The following is a 21,491-nucleotide window of genomic DNA, read 5'->3' as shown; positions in this document are numbered from 1 at the left end:
GCCAGAAGCTGTGTCAAAGCTACGCTGCAGTCCTTAGGACTGGAGTGTGGCTTTGGCATGGCTTCCGACCTCTTAGGACGCATGCATCATTTTAAAAGCATATCTCCAAAGTGACCTGAAGCAGCATTATTTTGGCCTGTCTGTTCGGGCCCAAAGTTTGGCTACCAGCCCTGAAAAACACCAAAATCAAGACCCAGCAAATGCAAATAATAATAATAATAATACAATATTTATTTGTATCCCACCTCTCCCTTTTTGAGGATCGAAGCGGGTCACAGCAAGGTACAAATATAATTTATATTCAAATGACAAAAGCATTCCCTAAATTTTTGAAAACCACCCAGGGTGAGGAGTTTATAGTGCGCTGTTTCTAGCAGTGGCATCAGTAACGGGTTGCAGACCGACCGCACCAGGTGACACCTTACTAGGGAAGGTTCCTCAACTGCTCCTCAAACCTCTGCTTTTGGATGGGAAACAGGCTGTGGTAGCCTTGGCCCTTTGGTGTTTTTTAAAAAAAATTAAATTTCAAATAAAAACAATTAAAATTAAATTAAAAAATTAAATTGTTTTTTTTAAAGTGTTATTTTAAAATTTTATTTTTAAAGCATCACCTTTTACCAAATTTTCTCTTCAGCCACATGAAAATGCATGCACGTGTACATACATTTATGGTGCGCTTGTATGGGATTGTAATTTAAAGGTATACACTTGCCCCTCCACATTCGCTGGGGTTAGGGGCACAAGACCCCCATGAATGTGGCAATGTGGCTTTGCTGAGGACGATGGGAGTTGCAGACTAACACCTCTGGCAGTTGAAGAAAGTTGCCCCAAAATGTAAGATATCAACAGGTGATTAGGTATGGGATGGGGGAGGAAATGAGAGCACTGCCCCCAAATAAGAATTCTGCCCTTCCCAAATTTTCCTCAATCCCCAAATTTCAAATATTGTTTTAACTTAAAACTTCAGTTGAGGGTTTAGAAATAAAAGTAGGCATCCCAAGAAAAGTTACCAAGAGAGACAGTGTATAGCAGTGATGGCGAACCTATGGCACACATGCCAGAGGTGGCACTCAGAGCCCTCTCTATGGGCACATGTGCCGTCGCCCCAGCACAGAGTTTGTTACTAGAAAGCCAGAGGGACATGGCACTTTGCAATAAATAAGTGGGTTTTGGGTTGCAGTTTGGGCACTCGGCCTCTAAAAGGTTCACCATCACTGGTGTATAATGTAGTGGTTTGAGTGTTGGATTGGGACTCCAGGAGACCAGGGTTCAAATCCCTGGTCAGCCACAGAAACCCACTGGGTGACCTTGACTATATCACACACTCTCAGCCTCAGAGGAGGGCAATAACAAAGCTGCTCTGAACAAATTTTGCCAAGAAAGCCCCATTATAGTTTTTCTTTGGGACCACCATAAATCAGAAATGACTTGAAGGCGCGCCACAACAAGCAGAGTTACCAAAGGAATGCAAATCCAGCCAATTGAAGGCTCCTACCTGCAAGCTATTTTCAGTGACTCACTCTGCAAAGCTGGAAATTTGAGGATTGAAAGAAATTTCATGGAGGAAGTAAAATTCTTATTGGAGGAGCCATGCTCTCATTTTGTCTTCCCTCCCCCCATACTGCATTTTCTAGTTTTTTAGTCATTATATTCTATTTGCTATTATATTTTCTAGAGTTCTAGTCATTATATTTTAGTTTGAAGGATTTTGCAGTGACTACTGTCTTTTTGCTATTTCCTTGAATAAACTGTTTTAAAGTCATCTCTCCAGCTAAAATTCCACAATTCAATAGTTGTGGAAAGTGACCACGAAAATAAATACAAGTATCTTTCTTTATGGTAAGTTATGAGAGCCAGCATGGTGTAGTGCTTTGAGTATCATACCAGGACTCTGTAGGCCAGGGTTCGAATCATCACTCAGCTGTGGAAAGCCACTGGATGGCCTTGGGCAAGTCACACACTCTCAGCTTCAGAAGAAGGCAAAAGCAAAGCTCCTCTGAACAAATCTAGCTGAGAAAAACAAGTTATAGGTTTGCCTTAGGGTTGCCATAAGTCGGAAATGAAGGCACACAAGTTTTTAAAGTCAGTTAAAATGCTGGTGGTTGTGAACTTTCGGTTTCTGTTTTTCTGACTGTGTTAAAGCTGTAGTCCACGTTCACCAGGGACAAGGCTTGAAAGTACATGTCTGTTGTGACGACGACCACTTGTATTTTAAACTCTATATTCTTTTGATGACAGCACTCTGGGCCTTTTTATCCCATTGCTGTTCCAAATTATATGAGGACTTGCTTTATTTATTAAAGCTGGTTGAACTATTAGTAGCATGGGATATATTCCAGTTCCAGGCGTGTTTCTCTTGAACACAGTAATAAACTTTTATTTATACAAAGAAGTTTTTTGCGGGTTTTTCGGGCCAGATGCTGGCGAAACATCAGGAGGAAATTCTTCTAGAACATGGCCACATAGCCCGAAAAACCCACAAAAAACTATGGAGGCCGGCCATGAAAGCCTTCAACTATACAAAGAAGGTTCTTACAGTATCTTTGCTTAATGAGATGTTGCATATATTTGTTACATTCAAGTGTTATTTTCTTAGTTTCATTCAGTTACAGATTTAATTAACTTCCCCTCACTCTCTCCTGTAATTAACAAACTTTTTTCAAGGACCCTCACACCGTCCTTATCTTTAGTTTCTTTTAGTTTCTTAACTGTCCCTCTCTGGACGTAGCAGAACCTTCTCGGGCTGAAACCAAATCCCTATCTCTTTAATAAAACTCCTTCACTTAGAGTTTCACACAGGAACTAAGTCCTTCCTTTTTGGACTATAGCCCTAAGAGTCCCTTCCTGGAACCCCTCCAAAATCTCTTCTCAAAAAATTCAAATCCATGAGTATGTAACAGAGATAAGGATAGGGAAAAGTTGATTAATTCACAGGATTAAAACTTATAGAGGCTGCCTATACTAGCTGGGGAAATTTTGCGAACTGTAATATGTAGGTCCGGAGCATTGTAACATCATATATATTCTGGAACGCGAGTAATACATCTTTCCAGATGTTGCGGTACTACTTCTCCCAATCATTCCTCACCATTGGTTATGCTTGTTAGTGAGACTGGGACAATGGTGAAGGGCCTGGAAACCATGCCCTATGAGGAATGACTTAGGGAGCTGGGGATGTGTAGCCTGGAGAAGACAAGGTTAAGGGGTGTTATGATAGCCTTGTTTAAATATTTGAAGGAATGTCATATTGAGGAGGGAGCAAGCTTGTTTTCTGCTGCTCCAGAGACTAGGACTTGGAGCAATGGATGCAAGCTACAGGAGAAGAGATTCCACCTCAACATTAGGAGGAACTTCCTGACAGTAAGGGCTATACAACAGTGGAACACACTCCTTCATCGGAGTGTAGTGGAGTCTCCTTCCTTGGAGGTCTTTAAACAGAGGCTGGATGGCCATCTGTTGGGGATGCTTTGATTGAGATTTCCTGCATGACGGGATTGGACTGGATGGCCCTTGTGGTCTCTTCCAACTCTACAACTCTATGAGTCTATGAACACCTGGAGGGCTGCATGATTCCCATCCTTAGTACAGATGTCTCCCTCATAGCAGAATGTGAATGATCCTAAAGCAAAGATAGACAACTTGTGCATGCCAGGCAGATGTAGCTGGACTGCAGCTCCCATTATCCTTCACCACTGATAATGCTGGCAAGGACTGATGGGAGTTGCAGTCCAGCAACATCCAGTGGGCCACTGTTAGGCTGAAGCACGCTGCCTTTTCAGTTCCCACCCGCATCAACAGCTTTTCTCGAAAGCATGCTTTTAAGTGCATCATTCCCAGTAACTCCAAATGTTATTTTTTAAGCCTGACAGTTTAGAAGCAAAAATAGACATCCTCAGAAATAAGGCAGAGGTTTCTACATACTTGCAGACTTCATAGTTATGCAAAAGTTTGAGTGTGTGGGTTAAATGACATAAAAACACCACAGTCTAACAAGTCTTGTTAAGTTTTCAGTGTTTATCATATTCTAGTGTGTCAAATGAAGCAAATCCTGGAGGGAAATGGAAACAGAAGGGGGAAACCCAACCATTTTCAGTCCTTTTTTGAAAAAAAGAAAAACTATGTGCTTCATTCTCCTATGTCAGCTGTGGACCACATCCAGCATGGAAATGTCAAAAAAGGGGTAAAAATATCAAAATGATTAGAGCATGGACATCCTTTTTGGGTTGTGGTTTTTGCAACCCATCTGATTTGCAAACGTGCTTATTTTAAATGGCTTTAACTAGTTTTCAATTGTTTTATTCTAAGTGATAAATAACAATTTTAAAATTATTTATGTTCCTAAACTGATTTAATTGTACACCACCCTGAGGTCCTCAGATATTGGGCTGGATAGAAATATTTTAACAAATAAAAGAATAAAATAAATAACATAATACATAAATAAAATGGGAGTTGGGGAGGGTCGCATTGTACCTGATGTTGTTGTTGTTGTTTTTAAAAATGAAAATGTGCCCCTCTTTCTCTTATACTGGAATGCAACAGTGTGAAGATATGTGCCAACATTTTGCGTCCAGTGTCAATTTGCATACTCTTACCAGACAACAATATCTGGTAGAATCCACTGGAAACTACTTCTGAGTAAGCCTGCACTACATCAGGCTTTTTATTATTTCAGCTTCTCCATCTAGAACAGGGGTGAGAAACTGTAGACCGTTGGGCACATGTATCCCCAGGGTTGTTATTGTGGCCCTTGGGTGTCAAAAAATGCTGCCAATTGCCCGAAAATGATCTCTCGAGGATGTGGATGGCATTTCTGCCACATTTGGAGCCCCATCTTGGACGCATTAGAGGTCAAACTGAAATTTTGCAAGAAAAGAAAAGAAACTGTCTCAAAATGCTCTCTAGGGTCCAGGAAGGCCCAAAATCATGACCTCCTGTCTCCAAACTTGGGCCCATTTGGGGGTTAAAAAAAGGATTTGCTTCCCAGGACAATGTGAGGGTGTGGCCCTCTGACCAATGTGTCAAAAATATGGCTCCAAAATGCCTCCCCAAGTATCTTTAAGGGGTGTTTATGTTGAACATTTCCACCATGATGAGCTCTTTCCCCCTCGAAATGCCCCAAATGCCCTCCAGGGACCCAGAAATGACCCACAACGTGCCCCCATGTCCCCAAAAGGGTGTTTGAGGGCCACATATACATTTGTTGTTGTAAACTGCCCCTGAGTTGACCTCAGCCTATGGCATCCTACGTGTGTGTGTGTGTGTGTAAACACACATACATGTATGGTTTGTGTGTTTCTGCCCCCCTCCCCCAAATGTCCTGGATGGCTAATCCCCCCTCCCCCCCAGTCTTCTACCATTTCAAAGCTAGGATGCTCCTCTAGGCAATCCTGCTTTAACTGAATGCAAAGGGAATCTTGTAGCAACTTTGTGATTTAGGTTGTGTCCACACTTCAGAAATAATCTGGTTTGACACCACTAACTCTGGTGCCGCAACAAACCACAGTCCCCAGAATCACATAGCATTTAGCCATGGCAGTTAAAGTGGTGTCAGCCTGGATTACTTCTGCAAGTGGACACAACTCCAATGAGTTGCTAAAAAATCCTGAGAGCAATTTTTTTTACTTGACTTTAAGAGAGCAGTGAGGGAACCATCCCAGCCTCCCTAGAGAAGGAGTTACAAAGTCTGTGAGCCATCACTAAGAAGGCCTTCTCCTTTGTTCCCAGCAGACAAACCTGAGAAGAGCTCATAAAGAGAAAAACAGTTTTTCAAACAGCCGGGACCCAAGGGTTATAGAGCTCCAAAGGTCATCATCAGTGTTTGAATTGTGCCTGGAAATGAAATGGCAGCCAGTGGAGCTGTTGCAACAATGAAGTTGTGTGCCAGCCCCAGTTATGTAACCTGTAAGTTGTATGTACAGTTATGTTACTAACAGGATGCTGGCCTAAGAGTACAAATGTCATGCATTATGATGAAAAAGACACATTCCATTCAAATTGCACTAAAATTCTTTTCCCACAAGATTTATCATGAATTCTGGCAGCACCTCACTCCAATTACTTATAACTGTATTTTTATGTCACGAGGACCCTACTAGAATTCCTCAAAGGAATATGTAGATACTGATGATAATGTTGAGAGCCACCATGATATGATGATTTGTGCATTGTTGGAGTACAACTCTGAAGGCTTGGGTTCAAATCCCTGCTCGGCCATGGAAAGCCACTGGATGACTTTGGGCAAGTTACACTCTTTCAGCCTGAGAGCAAACCCCTCTGAACAACTCTTGCCAAGAAAACCTTGTGATAAGTTCACCTTAGGATCGCCATATGTTGGGAATGACTTGAACCTTTTGGAGACCAAGTGCCCAAACTGGAACCCAAAACCCACTTAATTATGGCAAAGTGCCACGTACTTCTGGCTTTCTAGTAACAAACTCTGGTGAATGCAACAGCATGCATTTCCACCGAGAGGGCATAGGACAACATTATTAGCACTAACAATGATAATGATATGTATTTACGTCAAATTTGTATTCAAAATAAAGGTGGGGATTGCAATACTTCACCTTTGCAAACTCCCAGGACCTTTGGCTTGTTTACTGTTGGAAAAAGAAGGCCAGATGGATCTGGTCTGATTCATCCCAACCAGACTCTTCTTTGACGTTATTGTTTTGCCACCAAACCTAGGGACGATGGGAACTGCAGTTCAACACATATGGAGGACACTAGGTTGGGGAAGGTTATAGAAAATAAGGACAAATGCATCACAATGTCACCTTCACAAAATCACACACCCTTTTGTATCAGCCATAATGTCTTGGAACAAATCAAGCCTAAACTCTCACTAGAAGTGAAGATGACTAAGCCGAGGCTTTGGTCCTTTGGTTATATCATGAGAAGATGGGACTCGTAGGAAAAGACAAAAATTCTTGGTAAAGTAGGAAAAGAGAGAGACTGTGTTACAGGTGGATTGATTCAATGCAGAAAGCATGAATTTGAAAGACCTGACCAGGGCAGTTGGTGACTGGGGTTCTTAGAAGGTTTCTCATTCATTCTTGTTGTTTTTGTGTGCCTACAAGTCATTTCAGACTTATGGCAACCCTAAGGGTGACCTTAGCCAAGTCACACCTCTCAGCCTCAGGGGAAAGCAATGGCAAACCTCCTCTGAACAAATCTTGCCAAGAAAACCCCATGTCAGAGTCTCCTTAGGGTCACTGTAAGTTGGAAACAACTTGAAGGCACACAACACACACAGAAGGCAAACATATCAAAGGGTTTCCTGTGGCTGAGAGCCTTTGGCTCATCCAAGAGTCTAATCTACACTGCAGAAATAATAGCAATAGCAAGTACATTTCTATACCGCTTACCAACATACTAAGTGGTTTACAAAGTGTGAGCTAATTTGATACCACTTTAACTGCCATGGCTCAATGCTATGGAATTCTATAGTTTTGTGAGTTATTTGGCCTTCTTGTCAGAAAGCTCTGGTGCCACAACTACAAATTCCAGGATTGCATAGCATGGAGCTGTTGCCATGAAAGTGGTACCAAACTGCATTAATTCTGCAGTGCGGATTAGATGTAGGCACTTTAAGTTCGGATTGATTCTGATTTGTGGTTTAGTGGGACACCAGAGCCCCCTGACAAGAGAAAGATTAAATATATCACAAAACCCTAGACTGGAATCCCCACAAGCACAGCTCAGTGTCGGTGCGCTTATTCATAAGTGAGCCCAACTAAGTTCTGTAAGGCCTTGTAGTTGTTGTGTGCCTTCAAGTCGTTTCTGACTTATGATGACTGTAAGGTGAATCTATCATGGGGTTTTCTTGGAAAGAGTTGTTCAGAGGAGGTTCGCCATAGCCTTTCCCTGAGGCTGAGAGAGTGTGACTTGCCCAAGGCCACCCAGTGGGATTTCTGTGGCCAAACTGGGATTCCAACCCTGGGCACCAGAGTCATAGTCCAACACTTAAAACACAACACCACACTGGATTATTCCTGAAGTGTGTTTTGGACCTCAATGCTAGGCTATCCTGGGAATTTCAGTTTATTGCTGCGCCAGAGCCATAGCTGACCAGAGAAGCTCTGGTGCCACAAACTACAGGTCCCAGGATTCCCTGGACTTGGGCCAAGGCAGTTAAAGTGGTCTAAAAATGGATTATTTCTGCAGTGCTGATGTAGCTTCAGTTAGCTTTCTCCTCCTCTCTCAGGTCCACAACACACTGCAGAAACAAACCAGTTTGAGACCACTTTAACTGCCCCTAGCTCAGTGCTAGGGAATCCTGGGAACTGTAGTTTATAGTGGCACCAGAGCTCTCTCTCTCTCTCTCTCTCTCTCTCTCTGACAGAGAAGGCTAAACGTCTCACAAAATTACAGTTTCCAGGATTCCCTAGCATTGAGCCAGGACAGTTAAAGCGGTCTCACACTGGATTACTTCTGCAGTGTGTTTTGGGCCGCCTGAGGGTCCTTTTAGGCCAGGTCGCTCCGCCTTGGAGGAGGCTGGGCTTGTTGCAAAGGGCGGCCCAAAATGGAGGACTCTGAGGGAGACGAGGAGGAAGAAGAAGGGGCTTGGCTTCTCCCAGTCCCCGACAGAGAACCTGGGCTTCATCTTCTTCATGGCCTTCCCTCTCCTGAGGGGAAAGCCTCATGTAAATAATAAAGCAATTCCCCAAGATGGAGCCTCTCGCAAGGCTCCCCCATTGGGATGAGGCTTATGGCTGTATCATGGGAGGGAGGGAGGGAGTGTGTTTGTGTGGGTCTAGAAAAAGCATTCATGTCCCTACTTTCTGTTTTCTTTCAGCAGGTTGAGCAGATGTCCTTCTTTTCCAGGACAAGTCCTCCATTTCCCCACTCTGGCAGAGAAGGCTAAATGTCTCACAAAACTACAGCTCCCAGGATTCCCTAGCATTGAGCCACTCGAGGCTACATCAGCACTGCAGAAATAATCCAGTTTGAGACCGCTTTAAGTGCCCTGGCTCAGTGCTAGGGAATCCTGGGAATTGTAGTCTGTTGTGGCACCAGAGCGCTCTCTGACAGAGAAGGCTCAATGTCTCACAGAACTACAGTTCCCAGGATTCCCTAGCCTTGAGCTAAAGTGGTGTCAAACTGGATTATTTTTGCAGTGCACTAAGAAGCATGAATTAATATTTATAAGAGTGCATATGTGGCAATGTCCTTCCTTTTTTTCTTGAGTGTCCTACATTTTGTGGTGCCTTGTCCTCCTTTGCGGTGAGGATATCTTGTCACCCTGCCTTTAGAGCGTTTAGGGCTGTAGGGTAAACTAGGGACAGATGTGTGAGAATAAGGGGACTCGGGTTGTATCTGGTTGTTATTGTTTTGTATTGTGTGTCTTAATAATTTCCCACACATGGCGACCCTAAGGAGAACCTATTACGGGGTTCTCTTGGTAAGTTTCATCAGAGTGTTTGCCATGGCCATCCTCTGGGGCTGAGAGAGTGTGACTTGCCCAAAATCACCAGTGAGTTTCCATGACCTAACAGCGATTTGAACACTGGTCTCCACTAGGCCATACTGTGCAGCCACATTCATTCTGGTTTTGTCTGCTTCCTCCTCTTCCCTTGCAACGGCACTACAAGTTTTTTTAATTTGTGCTGTCAAGTTTGCTTTGATTTATGGCAGCCCTATAAATGAGAGACCTCCAGGACATTAGCAGCCCTGCTCAGGTCTTGCAAATTCAGGGTTGTGGCTTCCTATGTTAAACAAATCCATCTTTAATCTCCTCATCCTCTCTTATAATAATAATAATAGATTTTATTTATATCCCACCTTTCCAGAAGGATAAAGGCAGGTTACAATAGAATACATAAATAAAATACATAATACATACATAACTCTTCCTACTGTCTTCCACGCTACCCAACATTAACATTTCAAATAGATAAGTACATAGCTTCATTTCAATCATTTAGGCTTCCAGTAAGAGTACAAGCTTGATTTGCCCCCAGACCTTTTTATTTGTCTTTTTTTGCTGATTTTTGTCCAGAACATGCTGCGGAAATAATCTGAGACCACTTTAATGGCCCTGGCTTAATAGTAGAGACCCAAACGGAGGTCCCTAAAGATCCCCAAAGCCCACAGCCCCACTAATTAACAAAAATAAAAACAAAATATTATGTTAAATCACTGCTTTTCGGTGGTTTTGGCTCATGGAGGGGTGGTGTAGACATTTTTTAAAAGGTGTGACAGTGACCTGGTGAAGGAATGAAAATTGGGTTCCAACCACACAACAGCTGCCCACTGCTGGATTATGTTATACTCCATAGGAAGGAATGTGTGTGTGTGTTTGTTGTGTGTTTCTGCTAACAAAATGCATTTGAATTAAAATCCTTTTGTCAGTCTGGCTAGGGAAGACTCTTTGAATCAGTGAGATTTACTTATGTGTTGATAGATCTTTGAACAATTTACTGTATGGATCAACTAAGTGGGATGAATCAATAAGATCCAATCTTGCTGTGTTTTGTATTCATTCACACTCTGGTGCTAAACTGAAAATAATATCTATCTATCTTTAAAAAAACACAACAACCCCTAATTGTTGTGTGCCTTCAAGTTTATTCTGATGTAGGGCAATCCTAAGGTGACTCTATCACAGGGTTTTCTTGGCAAGATTTGTTCAGAGGGGTCTGTCATTGCCCACCTCTGAGGCTGAGAGACTGTGACTTGTCCACAGTCACCCAGTGGGTTTCCATGGCTGAGGAAGAATTTCAGTCTTCTTCTCCCTGAAACAGAGTCTGATACTTACACCACTATGGCTAAAACAAGCCATAAACCCAACCCCATAACAAGAAAACTAGTGCTTGATTGTGGTTTTTCTTGTCTGCTAGAATACTTTCATGGAAATTGTGTGTAACAAAGCAAGTGTAAAACTGGAGTGGAGAGCATCAATTTGCTGTACAGTATTATGCCCAAGAGTCAGTTAAGTCACTGTTGGTGATCAGCCAGTTGTGCAAGGCTTTAGTGGAAATCAAGCTTGGCTAAGTGAACTCTTTGGAATTCCAGCTCTCAGCCAACAGCTTCTGGGAGCTACAGTTCAAAAGAGCTGCTTATCCGGTCTTTGAGTTGGTTTGTAAACTTTGCATCCCTGACTGCTGCATGCTTCCTTTGTTTATGTGCCCTTGAATGACAGTTTGACACATTGAAATTTAGCTGGAAGAAATTTTTGCTACAACGGATCTCCGTGCAAGCAAGATCTTCCTTTTTCTATACATCTATAGCATAACTGTTGTTCTTGTGTGTCTTCAAGCCATTTCTGACTTACGGTGACACTATGGTGTATAGTATTGTACTGGGTTTTTAGGGGGTTGAGCGTGTGTGACTCCCCCAAGGTTCTTCATTTGGTTTCCATTGTTGAGCCCACAGAAATCAAACCCTGGTCGCCAGTGTCATAGTCCAACAACTACACCACTATGAAAAATGCTGTTAAGAAAAGCACCAGATATACAGCAGTGGCAATCCTAATCACATCCAACAAGTTAATATGTTTCATTTACACCAAAATAATACAAAAAATGAGTCTTCTGAACTGTCACCTTTCTTTGCAGCTTGTTCTGGCAAATGGATGTCAACAGGAAGCTCTCAGAACAGAATCATTGTGCATCTGGATTTGGACTGTTTTTATGCACAGGTGGAAATGATCTTCAATCCTGAATTAAGAGGCAAACCTTTAGGTAATCTTACATTTTGTTGTTGAATATGCTTCCAAGGGATACATCAGTAGCAAGACTGCACCTGTAACTTCTCTTTTTCTTGAAGAATAATAATAGAGTTAGAAGGTACTCACAAGGACCATCTAGTACAACTCCCTGCCAGTTCACGAATCCACAGCCAAAGCCTTCATGAAAGATGACCATCCAACCTCTGCTTAAAACTCTCCAATGAAGGAGAGTCCAGCACTCGAACAGGTGGTCTATTCCATGATTAGATATTAGACAACTCTTAACATCACAAAATTATTCCTGACGTTTTAAATTCTTCCTAAATTATATCTAGCTCCCTTCCAGTGCAACCCATGTAGTTGGAACATTATCAAGATAACACCATCTGCTTTGCTAGTTTGTTGGCTTTCATTTATTAGAACAAAGATGTGATCTTTTCACTTTTTGCTGTGCACAAGAAGATGGTCTTGTTTATCTTTGCACTCCACTTTGCATCTCATTTATAGCAGACATTTACATTTTCTTAATATTTTTGACACCAGAAGAGTAGGCTTGCTGTATACACCAAACAGATCTTGGATCGCTTATGCTGCTGGTGTCAGGGTTGATTGGGTGTTACAGTGGTCCAGTCTCAAGCTCAAGGAATTGCTGTGCTCTCCTAGTGGTGAATAAAAGGAGACAAAGGTTGCCTCTACACTACAGAAATAACCTGGTCTGACACCACTTTAACTGCCATGGCTCAATGCTATGGAATTCTGAAAATTTTAGTTTTGTGAGACCTTTAACCTTCCCTATCAGATAGCTCCAGTGCCACAAAAAACTAGAAATCCCAGAATTCCACAGCAATGAGCTATGGCAGTTAAAGTGGCATCAAACAGGATTATTTCTGCAGTGCGAATGCAGCCATAGTCCCTTGTGTTATGTGATGGTCAAAAACTTTTATTTTTTAAGAAGCCCAATATGTTTTAGCCTTATCACCAATTGACCTTCTTCAGGGGTTGGTTATTCAGTCCTGGAATTGCAGTCTGCACTCTCTATACAAGTGGACTTTTGATTGTTAGAAGGGCTGTCTACTCCAGAAATTTCTGGTTTTGGCTAGCTTTAAAGAAGGAGTTGTGTGAATCATAGAATCATAGAGCTGGAAGAGACCGCAAGGGCCATCCAGTCCAACCCCCTGCCATGCAGGAAATCTAAATCAAAGCATACTCAACAGATGGCCATCCAGCCTCTGTTTAAAAACTTCCAAGGAGGGAGATTCCACTACGCTCCAAGGGAGTTTGTTCCACTGTCGAACAGCCCTTACTGTCAGGACGTTCCTCCTAATGTTGAGGTGGAATCTCTTTTCCTGCTTGTAAGGCATTTCTCATTTAAGGCAACATGGGGTTTTCTTGTCAAGATTTGTTCAAAGTAAAGAAGGTTTGCCATTGCCTTCCGCCTGAGGCTGAGAGAGAGTGATGTGCCCAAGGTCACCCAGTGGGTTTCATGGCCAAACTGGGAATTTAATCTTGGTCTCTAGAGTCATAGTCCAACACTCAAACCACTATACCATGATCCAAGATGCTAAACTTGTTTACGAATTGAATAGGTTTCAGTACCATAAACATTTCTTTGAAAGCTTGATTAAGACATGAAGTGGATTCAGTGCCCCACTAACATGTGGGCAACTAGCTACTGGTGACTAAAACAATATTTAAGTGACATCCCAAAACTAAAGTGGTTTGAACACATTGGGATTATCATTGGACAAGCATGCACAGTGTGGCAGTACATGTATAAATGTTACATCTGTGGATATGTTGAAAGAGATTTCAGAATGTGAGAAATTCTATAAACAATTTTCTCCTCTTTTGGTGGCATATTTGTCTCTTCCAGGTGTACAGCAGAAATATGTGGTTGTCACCTGTAATTATGAAGCCAGAAGCTTTGGGGTCAAAAAACTCATGTCTGTGAAAGAAGCAAAAGAAAAGTGCCCAGACCTGGTGCTGGTTAATGGAGAAGACTTGACAAAGTATAGGCAAATATCTTATAAGGTTACAGGTATTGCCTCAGCCTTTTAAAATAATGTTATAATGAGGAAAGAGTTTCTTCCTTATTTTCTTCATCTGTATTTATAGCCATTTCTGTCCCAGGGGCTCAGTCACAGGTACATGCCACAGTTTCCTCATGGAGAGTAACCTAACTCAGTGGTGGAACGCATACTTGGCATGCAGAAGGCACCAAGTTCAGCCCCTGACATCTCAAGTTAAAAAGAGCTGGCAGTATATGATGCCTTTATCCTGAGAACTGGAGAGTTATCTGTGTAGGCAATACTGAGTCAGATGAACAAATAGTATGGTATAAACCTGGTATAAACAGCTTCCTGTTTAGGAGAGGATGGGAAATTTTCTTTCTGAGACTTTCCATAATTTGACTTACTGTAGGATCCAAGCCATTATACCTCAGCATAGATTTTAATTATAAACTGCTTTGTGATACAGTTTTTGTACTTTCTCCCCTCATTCTAGTTTGGGCCTATTGGCTGTGAAGCTGCTGAACTGTAAAGTCCACCTTTTAGGATCTGTGTTTAAATCTGTGTATCTGATGCCAGGACCAGATATCCAAAAAAACGATTAATCATCTGATCTTTGATGATCATATTAGGATTAGTAGGAAAGTTTCCATGAAGTCTGAGTTCTGGAAATGCTGGGTTGTTGGCATCAGTCAGAGGTGATGCAGAGATAAAGGCAGTAGTTAAAGGCAACAGACAAACCAGGAGGCAGAATTGAGAAATAAGCCAGAAGTCAGAAGACCACATTAAGACAAGCGGGCAAGGCAAGGCTAGCTGGACAGGAAGTCCTATTATGGTGCTGCCTCTCCAGGAGATTCCCTATATCAAGCTTGGATAGGTTGTGTCAGTCCAAATCTGATATTAATGTTATCATGTGCAGTTCAGTAGCTTGCAAACCAGGAACACCTGCATGCAGATCCAGAGATAGAAAAGAGGCTTTCGGTTTGAACTCCGGTGACTACTTGAAGGAAAGTTGGTCTTCCACTACCTTAAAAAGATTCCATCACAGATGTCTAGAGTTTCTCAGTGGATGCCTGAAAATGGAACATTCTCTCTCTGTCCCTTAGTAGGAAATATGAACATCACTACTGTAGTGAGCTAGACTACAAAATTTTGTTTCACGGTGCAGTCCTAAGCCAACTTGTTTACTCAGATACAGAGATAATCTATACTAGATAGAACTCAGAAGTAAGGCCTATTGTGGTCGGCAGTGCTTATTTCCAGAATAGAAATAGAATTGCAACCCTGTAATTGCTCTCATTGCTGTTGTTCCAGTGGCTAGATTAACCTTTTCCATACAATTGCATCTTGTTGCTGCAATCAGATTGCAGTGGGGCACAACCCATCAGGATTTTTTCTTGTGAGGTGCAATTCATGGGCATAGTGTTGCACCAGAAGATGAATGGGAAAGATATATGAGGGTGATACATGAAAAGTTGTTTTGATGTCTAGAACATTCACCTTACTGTGGTCAGTTACTACATGAACTCAGCTGTGTGCCTTGGTATTTGTTTGTTTTCACAGAATTACTGGAAGAATTTACTCCACTGGTCGAAAGACTTGGATTTGATGAAAATTTTGTGGACATCACTAGGATGGTAGATTTGAAACTAGAACAATGGAAGAAAGATGCTTTTTCTAAAATCACTTTCTCTGGTCACATATATAATAAGCAGAGTAAGTATCTTTTTGGACAAAATGTCAAACTGGCAATCCAAATCACCTAGCAGTTGTTTCCTATATGAGTTTTATTTTATTCATGTTATTCTGAATTGTGAAGGCCACTTCTTCTAAGTAATAGAATGTATTTTGTGTGTTCTTGTGTGCCAAGATAAGATGATCTATACTAGAAAGAACTTTTCAAGTTGCTCTCTGTTTCACAGCTGTCAGTTTTGAAGATCCAGCACATATACGATTAGCTGTGGGATCCCAGATTGCAGCGGAATTAAGAGAAGCCATGTACCACAGGCTGGGCCTTACAGGCTGTGCGGGAGTGGCATCCAATAAATTACTTGCCAAGTTGGTGTCTGGGACTTTTAAACCAAACCAGCAAACTGTTTTGTTGCCTGAGAGCCACCAAGACCTGATGGTCAGCCTTGACCACATACAAAAAGTGCCTGGTAAGTTGGAAGGAAATTATGCCTCAGTTTGGGATGCATCTGAGTTTATTTTTCATTGTAAGAAGAAGAGCACAGGAATATCTGGAGGGAATTCTAGGTAGGGTCACCATAAGTCGGAAATGACTGGATGGCACACAGCATGCACACAAGTTCTTTTTCCCATTCTTTCTTCCTGGAACACAGGAAAGTGTCTCGCACCTATCCTTTTTCTGGTCTCCAAAATAAATGAATTGCCTTTTCTGGAAATCTTTTAAATAAGCTTGCTTTGTTTAACATAAACATACATATTTTTTGAAAACCAGATATGGACTTCTGGCAACATTGTTTTGTTTTGTTTCTTTTGGGGGTGGGTTGAGGGGCATTTTTAGCAGTTCAAGTGCCTCCTAGGGGGTCTCACGGAAAGAAAATTGACCCTCAGCTTTGCTGTATTTGCTTAATCCTGGTCTAACCTGACTAGTAGTGGCTTCGCTAAAATCTTCCCATCACTTGTTCTTTTTCAGCACAGCAGAGATATTTTATGCCTTGGTATGCAAGAAAAGTTTTCTCTTCCTCTGTGGGAAGTTGAGGAACTGAATAGCATACATGTAATGAGTTGAGCCTCTTCCATGAGGCAGACAGGTTTTCAAGTCCTTCTTAGCATCATGGCCAAAATTAACAGCTCTCCAGTAGTATAGTATAGGTTAATATTTGTTAGTGACTTTCTTTAATATTTTTAATTAGCCTGACAGTTTAAGTCTGGAGAAAACTAGGAAGGGTGTAAATTGTTGGGAGGAATGCATTTTCATATCTTACTAATCTGTTTGCAAAGTTCTTATAGCTATGGGTGAATGGGAGGGATGGTCCTCACTTGTGCACCTTGATTTTGTTTGTTTTTCTACTATAGGACCCTTGTGACCCTGTCAGCCTCATCTTGGCAAGATATGGCCCAGCCCAGAGATCTCATAGCCAGCCATGGGGAATTAGATTGCTGGTCAGGGAGAACCTGGGTAGAATTCATTGTTTAGGTGTTCAGTTCTATCATTGACTCTGAGGGGATGCTGCACTCCATCAGTGAAAGGACTTTAATGCTTATCTGCTATTTGCCATCTATTGCATCACTTTTATGACCACTTACACATGTTACTACTATAAGATAAACTTTATTGATCTTATAGCAGTAATATGTGTCAGTGGTCAGCACCAAGTGAAGTCTTAGAGAGGCCTGGAACTACACTCAGTTCCAGAACAGAACAATTGTCTTTGAGGGAGATGGATGCATTTTAGCTCCTACTTGTGTGATATAAATCCTCACCCTACTGACAGTGTGCACATCTGCACTTCATAACAGAGCATGGCATTGAACATAGGCTTTTCTGAGTCCAGTGTGTCACTCACAGAAAGAGGCAGGTTCGTTTCTTAGTCTCAGTTGTGTTGGGAGCTGCTTATATTATCAGAGTTTTTCCCTTCCTTGTGCAGGTATTGGTTTTAAAACTGCAAAACGTCTCATGAAACTGGGACTTAGTACTGTGTGTGATCTCCAGTTGTGTTCAGCTGCGATGCTAGAAAGAGAGCTAGGCATTTCAGCAACACAGCATATCCAGAAACTCAGCAGGGGAGAAGATGACTCCCTAGTCACACCATCAGGACTTCCTCAGGTATATATGAAAACACAGCTTCTCCAGATAATGAGTTATTTGGAAACTTTGAAAAGGTTTCTTTCTTTGGACTGAAACTCCCATAGTCCCCAGCCACTGGCAATGCTGGTTTGGAGAGTCTGGGAAATGTAGTACAAAAAAGTAAGCTCTGGGTGCTCTCTCTCTCTCTCTCTCTCTCTCTCTCTCTCTCTCTCTCTCTTCTATACATCATTTCTCAACAATCTTTCATTGGCCTAGTATTGGAATGGGCAACTGTTCCAGATCCAAGGGTCAATATTCTGCCTTTAAAAGCCACATGGACTATCAACCACTATTCCAAATCTCTGAAAGTTCTGGCTTTGAAAATTTTGAAGAGGTAAATTGCCACTCTTGGAAACCTCCATTAGAGGCAATTAACTTTTTTGCCAGCAAAAAGGCCATCTGGGGTGTATGGGAGGATTGAGGACCACAAAACAACTCTATCCCCCACATTTTCTTGTTCTCTAGTTTAGTGTAATGAACAAACTACACTGGGCATATACCCAAAGAGGCATATTTGCTTCTTGGCAGCTGGGTTTCTTTACTTTACATTATACAATTGAAATGTTATTTTCTATACCTGGTTTCACAGGTAGGGATCCCATAGGACTGTGTTATGTGCAAACATGCATTCGTGTGGTCTCATATATTTTCAAACAGTAGATATAGCTTGCTCCCACATGAACCTCATCCATCACATAGTCAGATATTTTGATGATGTTTGAATAAGGACAGGTGATTCATCATAAAATTACCTTTGGCCAATCCAGTGCAATATTTCAAATGTGATTTAACAGGGTAACTCTCGGGGATGCAGTGTGTTAGAGTAGAAAACCCAACTAAAGAAGAATATGTGGGTAAGAGATTTCCTTCTTCCCTTATAGATTTGCATTTAATTGTTTCATTTGTAACATACTTTGTTCTATCTATCTATCTATCTATCTATCTATCTATCTATTGCAGTCCCTGAGTGAGGAGGACTCCTTTAAAAAGTGCTCTTCTGAAGCAGAAGTGAAAAAGAAAATCGAAGAACTACTCACCAACCTTTTGTACAGGTAGATAATAACTATTATTGCTAAATTTAAGGTAGTAAATATGTATCTTTAAGTCACCTGTTGACTTACGCTGGCCCCATGAATTTCACAGGATTTTGTTAGGCATGGTTTGCCATTGCCTTCTTCTGAAATACAGCCTTCAGCACCTGATATTTCCTGGCAGTCTTCCTTCCCAGTACAAACTAGGCCTTATCCTGGTTAGATTCCAAGATTGAATTGGATCTGGTCTTTGAAGGTATTTAGGCACTTCTGTTGCTGGCAACTGAGTATGTATTCAATTCATATGTATTTGGGAATAAGCACAAATATAATAATCTTTGCTTTATATTTTTAAAAAGTATTTTAGTGCCATTTGTTGACCAAAGTTTCTTCTGGAGCTATTAAGCTTTATTCTTTTCCTTACATACAGTTGGCCTGGCAATATTGTGATATTACTACTTCTATTTACTGTCTCAGTTAATTCCTCTGCCATCTTCCCTGCTTTACACTGTTCCTTCCCTCTAATTTATCATCCTTATTCAGTGTAGATTGTCCACCTGCTAGCCATGAACTCGATGCCATTTTTGCTGTACTAGAAGGATTGGCAACACATGCTCTTGACTTGCTGTTTCTGTTTCCCCTGCTGCCCCCACTCTGTGCCATTACAATGTACAACTCTATCACCTTCACATTGAACCAGTGGTGACACATGATTTAGCCCTTCCTTTCCAGAAAGGGGAGAAGATGCTCTGACCTGACAGTCTGCAAGGCTGTATTGTATAGAAGTGTGTACTGTACAAAATCACAGAGATTCAGTGGTGTGGGCTGTATATAGCACTGCAGGGGTTTCAGCTTTTTCAGCCATGTGGCTGAAACACTCATCCCAGCTCTGGTTGGGATGAGTGTTGTCTGATAACCTACCACTGGAAAGTTGTCCACCCCTTCTGTACAAAGTTAGTGTTGACAGACTGTAAAGTTTCAAACCAGGCCTTCTAAAACAGCCTCCTAGGACATGGTTTCTCTCTAAATATTTAAACTACATTTCTCATAATCCATGACCACTGGCCTTGCTGGCCAGGGTTTATAAGAATTACAGGTATGGATTCATTGTGTTAGAGAAGCTCTCTCTCAATCAACAGGCCAGCCTATAATTAAAATTGTTCTCATTAATGTCCTTAGAAATGGCCACACCACCTTCTTATCAACAGCAACCCCAGAGCAGGGCTTGTGAGTTATAATGAGATGATGCCACAAGGAAAGTGGGACTTAACCTTTTCCCAGTACTTTCTGTATGTCAAAGATTACTCCCAAAGCTATCTGCCCCTGAAATAAGAGTGTCATGGATAGATGTGATTATCACTGGGGGTAGGGGAGACATGGGAGGAAGTTGCACTTTCATCAAATTGCTGTCTCAGTCTGACGAGGGATGTTACTCCCCTGCTGTTGCTTTTTCTAAAGAGTTAAGGCCAGTTCTGAACAGTGTTGCCAATTTCGCGACTTTCACACGAAAACGGTGACTTTTCAGAGCTTTTCGTGTGATTTCCGTGCCCTCCTCTATTTCAGTGCATTTTCGGCGACTTTCAGCTCCAGCCTGAAAGCTGCCTGCAGCATGCAACCAACCCTTTGGATTGTAACAGTTTCAGCCAATCAGAAAGAGGGCTGAAGAAAAAACACACACTCTCTCTCTCTCCAACGACTCCCTTTGAGAGCCAGAAGTTCAGAACGGAGCAAAGAGCAAACCAACCAACTCTGGAATCACACTAACAGTTTTTTCAGCCAATCAGAGAGAGAGGAGGACAGTGATTGATTGCCCCCCCCCTCAGGCATTCAGGCTCCGCTCCAGGCAAAGCGGCTGCTGGAGAGAGAGAGAGGCAGGCATTGGGCAAGCAACCAACCCAGGCACAAAGTGTTGCCCAGGAGGAGTGAGGGATTTGGCTGGCTTAATCCCAATTGCCTTGAATTTCCAAGTAAGCCATAAGTTTTAAGGCACACAATCACAAAGGCAATAGTTGATAATGGTATCATGGGTTGATGTTGGGACTACTGTGTGTGCCTGAGAGTGACATTTGAATTTCTGAATTCCTGAGCTTGGGCAGAGTGCCCCAAGCCTACCTCTCAGGGTTGTTGTTGTACTGTGAGGAGGACCATTTGGGTCGATGGGAGGAAAATCTAGTAGGGAAAAAGTAGAAGAATGGAGGAGAAAAAGAGGTGGAAAGGTGCTTCTGAGCATGGGCAGAGCACCTGGGTAGAATAATCAGGGATGTGTTTATCTCCATCTTCCCTCCCTTCCATGGGCTGCCCTACTAGTTAGTTGTGTGATGTGAATGTGATGTCCCTGAGACTGTGTGTGTGTGTTAGTGATTAAATATGCCTCTGAGCATGGGCAGAGCACCTGGTAAGTTGGCATCCCTGCTCTGTCTTCCAAGAAGTTTGTTTTGTGGCTCTCTTTTTCGTTCTCTTTTCCATTGCCATCCATACTGCAGAAATAATCCAGTTTGGCACTGCTTCTAACTGCAAGGCTCCCTGCAATGATGGGATTCTGGGCACAACAAACCACCAAGCCCAGAATTTCATGCATGGAGCCCTGGCTGCCGGTAAAAGCAGTGTCTCATGTCACAACAAACTACAATTCCCAGGATTCCCTGGTTGAACAAGGGAATTGCCTGCACACTTCCATATCACAGCCCCAGAGAATGAGTCTACAGGATTCAGTGTTGCCAATTTAAGTCCAGTTCTTAAGCTGCATTTGGATTTGATAATGATAATAATGATAATAATAATAATGGTGATGATGATAGAGAGATCTTGTAGCACCTTTGAGACTCACTGAAAGAAAAGTTGGCAGCATGAGCTTTCCTAGACTTAAGCGTATTTCCTCAGATGCATGGGAATTGTAGTTCATTGTGGCACCAGAGCTCTTTCTCACAAAACTACAATTCCCAGGGTTCTCTAGCACTGAGCCA

The 21,491-nt window shown here is 42.1% G+C and overlaps 1 protein-coding gene across 2 annotated transcripts in view; it reads left to right on the top strand.

Annotated features, from left to right (window-relative positions):
* The window catches only part of POLI (DNA polymerase iota), a 28,782-nt gene that overhangs the window by 1,776 nt on the left and 5,515 nt on the right, over nt 1-21,491 (top strand). Inside the window, exons 1-7 of one of the 2 annotated variants that reach the window (XM_089497387.1) lie at nt 8,377-8,648; nt 11,562-11,687; nt 13,548-13,712; nt 15,247-15,399; nt 15,606-15,842; nt 17,298-17,476; nt 18,458-18,549. In XM_089497387.1, coding sequence (XP_089353513.1) covers nt 8,528-8,648; nt 11,562-11,687; nt 13,548-13,712; nt 15,247-15,399; nt 15,606-15,842; nt 17,298-17,476; nt 18,458-18,549 — 1,073 coding nt within the window. In that variant the 5' untranslated portion in view covers nt 8,377-8,527. Of the gene's footprint in view, nt 1-8,376; nt 8,649-11,561; nt 11,688-13,547; nt 13,713-15,246; nt 15,400-15,605; nt 15,843-17,297; nt 17,477-18,457; nt 18,550-21,491 lie in introns of those variants that run through there. The other variant, XM_089497391.1, reaches the window with a different exon arrangement.

Source organism: Sceloporus occidentalis, unplaced genomic scaffold (assembly GCF_023333645.1).
Source record: "Sceloporus occidentalis isolate IW3139 unplaced genomic scaffold, rSceOcc1.0.p SCAF_1, whole genome shotgun sequence".
Classification (NCBI taxonomy): domain Eukaryota; kingdom Metazoa; phylum Chordata; class Lepidosauria; order Squamata; family Phrynosomatidae; genus Sceloporus; species Sceloporus occidentalis.
This window is presented reverse-complemented; position numbering and strand designations above follow the sequence as displayed.